This window comes from Buceros rhinoceros, unplaced genomic scaffold (genome assembly GCF_000710305.1).
Source record: "Buceros rhinoceros silvestris isolate BGI_N320 unplaced genomic scaffold, ASM71030v1 scaffold12923, whole genome shotgun sequence".
NCBI classification, from domain to species: domain Eukaryota; kingdom Metazoa; phylum Chordata; class Aves; order Bucerotiformes; family Bucerotidae; genus Buceros; species Buceros rhinoceros.
Genome location: NW_010401867.1, coordinates 25,728 through 32,789, shown reverse-complemented (window position 1 = coordinate 32,789; position 7,062 = coordinate 25,728). Strand labels below are relative to the sequence as shown.

Here is a 7,062-nt window from a genome sequence, read left to right as displayed (position 1 = left end):
CAGCTTTCTCCAGTGTATGAGTTGGAGTTGCAATGTGCCATGTGATGTGACTGGGGTGGAATACAGCACTGAACTACAACTGGGGCATATGTCATCTGAGGAGTTGCTGTAGCCCGGGGTGCCTTGGCTAACATACCTGAAGCTGCAGCACAGCCTCATCCACCCTCAAGGAGGTGGATGGCAGAGCAAGCCCATCATGGGTGACTCCAATATGGGACACAGAGCACGAGAGGCCATGGTGGACAGCCAGGAATCAGGCTGAGCTGAGGTGGAGTGCCAGGTGTAGAAATCATAGGGTTCGTGAGGTCTGAAGAGTGAGTGAATCAGTAGTCAAATCAGTAAAGTTTGTGTCAGTGATGAAGGACTGTGGGGAGGAAGAACAGCACAGAAGTAGCCAGGCAAAGAGAGGAGTTAGGAACCTGTGGGTGAAAGCAATGAAATTGCTCTTCACAGAGAGCCAGAGGAGCGAACAGAAAAGGAGATAGGAGAAAAGTGAGAAAAGATCTTGGAGGGGGTGAAAGATGGTCTGTGAATCAAGGAAGGACAACCAAAGGCGCACTAGAGAGGTATGCTAGCTAGCTATGAGAACTTGCTGCTCCCTAGCTGGCTTGCTGAAATCAGGGGGGTTGCATAAATTCTGCAGGACCACAGGATCTGGGACACAATTCTGCTTTCACTTACATTGTCTCCTCCTAATGATACCCATAACTGCAGAGAAGTGACAGGTATCTTACGCCAACACAAAGCGAGAAGACTTTGGCTCATGTTTTATAAACATCTCTCTTATAGAATCTTAGAATATCTTGAGCTAGAAGGGACCCATAGGACCATCGAGTCCAACTCCCTGCTCCTTGCGGGGCTACTCTAAAACTAAACCAAGTGACTAAAAGCATTGTCGAGACACCTCCTTGAACTCTGACAGGCTTAGTGCCATGACCACCTCCCCGGGGAGCCTGTTGCAGTGACAGATGTACTGAAAGAACGACCAGGGAATGAAGCCTGAGGAAACCTATTGTTGTCCTTTGCCACCTTATGATGGTCCTCTCCTGTCTGGAAATGCCCTTTCCTGCACCTGAGTCAGAGCATGGTATTAAGCTTATAATAACCTGCTAACGATGGGTTGGACAACGCAGAGTCGGCTGACAAGCCAACAGTGTGGCAGAGCACTGGCCAACAGGTATGGAAAACAGATAGAGCCGTGTCACCTAGTTAGCCAGCAGTCTGTTCGTCAAGTCTGGGCTGCGAGACAGCCTTAATGGCTACAGACAGGATGGCCCACAATGATGAGCTGGACAGACCCCTGCTGTAAAGCAAATGCCATTAGGGTGAGAATTTGTCACCTTGTGTTTGTCACTTTAACAGCACGGTCATCACTGTGCCTTTTTGTTTTGCTTTATCTCAGCAACTGAAGGAAAATCTTACTATTCCCTTCGAGTTTGCCAGATGAACCACACAGGCCACCCTGCCTTTAGTGGCATTTGGTGTTTTCGGGGAGATGCCGAGTACCTTCAGATCCTGCTTGACAAAATGGGTGCTGCCGCAACCCAGGGGAACAGAAAGGGGAAGGAGAAACCAATCAATTGACTTTATGTGAAGGAGGTGCCATTATGCCTTGAAGTGATGGGCCTGTGAGAGTGGAACAAAATGGGAAAGGTAATTACTGACAATGCCACATCAAAGTCAGTGTGTGGAATAAACCTTATAAAAAGATTATGCACTCAACAGCTTTTTCTTTTTTTTTCCCCACATAAAGGAGAGGTGCTTAGAAACACTCCAGCCCTGTCTAGACCGACTGACTGTATTACTCACAAGAAAATTACTCCTTTTGTAAGGGTCTCAGAAACAAACCTAGAAGTGTCAGGAGAGTGAGTAATTTCAAACAGTGTCACTCAAAGCCAGCAGTTTTTCCACGCTGCTTCTTTCTTTTTTAGAATGGCAAGTATGGAAAATAGCATAGTCACTTTGATGGGCATGCAGTACTCAACCACACTGATTTTTGCAGAAAATTCCTCTAGCAAACATAAAATGGAGATTTTTAGGGTTAAATCTAGTGGAGCTTTGCTGATTCTCCTTAGCTAAGAACCTAACTAAAAATCTTTCCTTTTTTTTTTTTTTTTTTTTGTCAGCCAAGCATTGCATCTAAGGAATAATAATGAATGCACTTAACAGATCGATCCTTCTTCTTACAAATTATCTGGTATTTGAGGCATTTCCAGTAGCAGAGTCTCATTTTCTGCGGTTAGGATAAAATCCACATCTCATGGAAATCAAATGGCAGCACAAACACCAGCTGATGAACACGTGGCTGCATTTTACTCTTTCTGTCTCTTTTTCAGAAGTGCTGACCACTCGCACCTCCCAGAGCTGCCTAAACATGGTGTGTGGGCTGGGGGCGATGCCACTCAAATGTCCCTGTGAGAAACAGCTTTTAGATGACTCCACTCAGGCCTTCGGTAAAAAGAAGTATGCCAGATAAGTGGAGTCGTGTTTTACTTTTTAAAGGCCCAATTATTAGAGCTGGTAAAGGGCTAACAATAATAATAAACACGTTTACATCTGTAGATGATGATAAGCAGGTCAAGAGATACTACTGAAAACTGAAAGAAATTTCTACACCTGAAATCTACGACACTTTGTAAGCAGTTAATTATTTGTAAGCCCCGTATTGACTATTTTGTAGATCAAACTTTGCATAGATGCAAATCAGGGACATGAAGAGAAGGCTTTGGGAGCGAAAGGTCTCGCTGCATTAATGAAGACATCTCTGCTAGTTTCAAGGGACAGCTGCTCTTTTATGCCCACAGAGGATGTGGCCTTTAACCTTGGCATATGTTCTTCCTTTCTTTTCCTTTGTCCTGCCAATTCCTCAACATTTGGCTTTGCAGCAATGTGAAATGTCTCCAACAGCTGGGCATTCTGGAAAGCCCAGTTTCCTTCCCAGTGAGCGACACGCTGCCTTCACCCTTGCTAAAAGCAGCACTTGCCAGTTGGTAATGCCTGGGCTGTTAACTGCAGGTAAACAGATAGACTTGAGTGTTCTGTCTGCGAGGTTTCAAACCAGACAAGATTGCAAATATCAGGCTCAGAGCACAGAAGAATCCACCATACTCAAGATTTATATGTATGCTAATTGAAGAGCACCATAAAGAATCCTTTGATTGCAACACCTCCTACACTCATTGCTTTTAGCCTCAGGAATAACAAGCACAGCATCTTTCCCGCTCACAAAGAGGGGAAATAACATCATGCTCTCTCCTGATGTTGTTCTTCCTTGATTCAGTGTGAACCAACAGGGAATGAAGGCAATAGGTTTGATTATTCCTTGCAATAAGCTGGATTTCTTCCAGAGGATAAACAGTGATATTCCTATTGCTGCCATTGTCAGGACCCGAGTGAAATAATCCTCCAAACACCTTGATCACTCCCCTTTGCTCAGGCAGGACTTGCTCTCTATGAAAAAACACACGGCCATTTCAGGAAATCATATCCTGGTTTCTCCTTTGCTCTCCACCCCACATAGTACAGTGTCCCAGGAGCTTTGGTCTCATCCAAAAGGTGACTAAACCCTCATTCGAACCCCAAATGATAAGCGGGTCCTCATTCACAACACCTCAGTGTTGTTCCTGTACACTGAGTTCCCTATCCACAAGGCAGCAACAAGTTTGTGGAGTCACAGTAGTACAAACTGGGAAGAGTGGGGAGATCTGCACTTTTTCTGGACATGTGATTCTTCTTACCAGTCGGTTTTATCCTTAGGCCAGCCTTGTCCTCCCAGTCCACAGTAGCATCCGTAGCCAATATACGCCAAGGGAGACCGTCCTGTGACACACGATATAGCTCCTGCCAATTCGATGATTCCTCGGGTGTGCAATGAATGGGATTTTCCCAGAGCGCCTTCCCAAACTGCAAAGATAGAACATGGCTGCATACAAGAATCAAACATGCCTACCCTGATTTTCTTAAAGTCCTTAAAGGGGGAATTTTTGGGGGTGTTTTGATAGGGTGCAACCTTGACAATCTAGTTAGCCATGACATTCAGCCTGCAAAGGGGACCATGCGGGGGCCTTACCTGAAGGCTGGAACAATCGTGAGGTGGATGCAGAAATACCCGAGGAGACTATTTCTCCAGAGGGAGCTCAATTCCAGCAGGACTTGGTAGCTCTGGTGCACTAGTGTGTGACTGCAGCTATATGGCACCTGGGAGCAGCGTGCCAGGTTTTGCACACCATGGAGCCCGAGCTGTTAAGCTCCGCAGGGCCTGTGCCAGCACCATGCGGAGCCATCTGGGCTTCACTGCGCACCAGAGCTCCCAAACCTGGCACAGCTTACTAGCTACGCTGTGGTCCCAAGCAGGACGTGAAGCAGCAAAGGACAAGCACACAACCAGACCTAACCTGGGCTCTATGGAAAAAATGATGTTTCTATGCCACCAAAACATATTCTGTTACCCAAGTTTGCCCTACTATTCAAGATATTTTAACCCATTCTCCAGATGGCAAAAAGCTGACGGTACTATTAAGTTGCAAGTGCTGGCCACACTTATATCCGCTTCCATTACTATGTTCCATTGAATTCGTAGCATCGGGTAGGCTGCATTAAGTTGGAAAAAAAAACAAAACTAAAAGGAGCTCTGTGTTGGCTGAAGTGTGCGGATGGCCGCCCAAACCGGTCTGGGGTTTTTCAAATGAAAAGTCTTCCAGTGTTGTGATTTCACATGTTAATTTGCAACTTTTTTAGAAACCACAGACTCTGCCTTGCTGTAGGAACTGTTACGGAAATCAAGGAAGACCCTAATACTCAGGTGATGCTCAGATGCAAACGATGCTTATCATGTTAATGACAGAGGCAGACAGGAGTAGTTCTTGCCTGGGACCAAGTGCATTTTGTCCTGCTCTATCATTCATGGCAAAGCTACTCACTACTTGCCTGAAACCCCTCTGACTGACCGCCTAACCCATCCTCTCATCTTGTCCATACACAGACGCTTCAAAGAAGAAAAGCCTGCTGAAATGGAGGGACTTTGTGGCACACTTGGATGGAGAGGGAGGTGATGCCTGGGAGCTGGGAACCCACCACCAAAGCTGCTTTCCACCTGCCCCCAGCTATTGCAGCATGCTTGACCTCTTCAAAGTGCTGTGCAAACAGGGACTAATTAATCCCCTAAACCACCCGAGGACTCAATACTATTAAAACAGTTGCTTTCCTTTTAAAACCTAGCCTCTAATCCCCTCGCTTGGGCCTCTCCCTGCATCTCCTGGGCTGGCTCCCCCTACTAGGCTGATCCAAACCCCAGCGAGGATGAGAAGGGTCTCTCCCCAAGACAGACAGGGCAGGGCTTTGCTCTCCTCTGCAGCCCGAGCCCCCAGCAGGAGTGAGTGCTGACCTCTATCATTTTCACCCCTGCGATGGGTGCCTCGGGCTGTCCTGGCACAGGGCTTCGCACCAGCCTCCCTACGCTTCCCGGGGCATTCCTCAGGAATTAAATGCACATTCCTGAAAAAGTAATGGTGCTGTTCACCTCAACACTACTTGAGTGTTCAGGTTTCGTACTAAAAACACATTAGATGGGTGTTATTTGAAACTAAGGAAGCGACCTAGTTCTCTTGATCGAACAGCAGGGCTCTTGAGTTAGAAGGGAGCTCAACTCTCAGGCACCCCAGAGGAAATCACAAGCAGTAAGCTGCTCTGGATTTCAGGTTTAAAATCGTGTTTTTTCAACCTGTTGCAGTTTGCAGAGCCTGAAAATACTCCAGTAGAGACAAAAACGTCTTTGTAGGCTTCCTAACAAGCAGCTTGCTCTTTTTTTTGGCTGTCTTTTGCTGACCTCTTAAATCAGGACTGCTGGCCTTGGTCTGCTGACCACTGGCTGAAAACAGCTGAGGTTGCTGTGAGGTAACAGCACCTCACTCAGAAGAAGAAAAGCCATTCTCCTTTCGGGGATACCTCTGAGGATCAAGAAACTGTAATTACAGTGCAGAGCTGCTCATGGAAGTGGAGAGAAAGCCCCAAAGGGAGCTGAGTCCGAAAGACTCAATTAGTGTTCTTAGGGCTATGTGCTCTGTAAGAGCTTGAAATAATGCAGGCATCCAGGTAGCCTCTGATGTTCTGGTTTAGTTCTTTGAAAGTTGGCTGGATTTTGAGCCAATGGTAGGTTGTTGCAGCTGAGAGGTCAGTCCCAGCAAGTATGTTGCGATATTCAGGTGCACACCTAGTAACTTGACCAAGAACTGAAACTGATTTTTCTATGCTGGGCAGCCAAGCCAACACAGCTGGGAAACCCTTGAAAAAGTCTGAGTCTCCACAGCAGCCACCGTTTAGGAGCATGTCCTATCATTAGTTATACTGCTAATGGAGTGCCTTAGCAGAGAACATACCTGCAGGGAGGTGAACAGGGGTGGATCTGACAACTTACTTACACTTTTTATTTCCTGATTAAATGGGCAGCCTTTAGTGTAGAGAAAGGCAAGGGTTTGGTTTTTATTTAAAAGTTGTGCTGCAGGTATAACCTCAGACCTGCCAGTTTAGTGATGTGTTGTCTCTGTGTGTAGGGTCTTTATTTTAGCAGACATTAATGGCTTTTTATAACAGGTTTTAAAAAACTATTTAAAATGCAGATTAATTGAAAACTGCAAACTCCACGGTTACTGGTATAAAAAGAGGGAATTGCTGTAAAGAAACAGAGACGCCAATGATTTTGTAGCAGAAAACTACTCAAAAAGAAAATGACCCTTGTTTTTATATCCCCAGGTCTGTAAACCACCATGGAAGCAAAGCGGGTAGGGAGCTCACTTACGCAGCCCCTCGCTATGAAGTTGAGAATAGCTGACCAGCGCTTTTTTTCCTCGCTTGGCCAAAGCGCACCGAGGTGCCTGCCACGGATCAGGCAAAGCTGACGGCAAGGGGAGAGGCTGTCCCAGGACGGGGGGAGGCATGGGGAGCGAGAGGGACCGAGCGGTGGTACTCACCTGCCTGGAGCAGCATCAGCATCAGCAGCAGGCAGGAGCCCATGGGCAGATCGCTCCCCTGCTCCGGCTGGCCGGGCTGCAGTCGTCGGGACGGCCG

General features: G+C 46.8%; 1 protein-coding gene across 1 annotated transcript in view; it reads right to left on the bottom strand.

Annotated features, from left to right (window-relative positions):
• Positions 1–7,008, bottom strand: part of LOC104490181 (group 10 secretory phospholipase A2-like) — a 12,662-nt gene extending 5,654 nt beyond the window's left edge. The window contains exons 1-2 of the mRNA XM_010132433.1: positions 6,966–7,008; positions 3,738–3,903 (exon numbers count right to left, since the gene is read on the bottom strand). Of these exons, the coding sequence (XP_010130735.1) occupies positions 3,738–3,903; positions 6,966–7,008 (209 nt within the window). The remainder of the gene's footprint in view (positions 1–3,737; positions 3,904–6,965) is intronic.
• Positions 7,009–7,062: the final 54 nt, after the last annotated feature.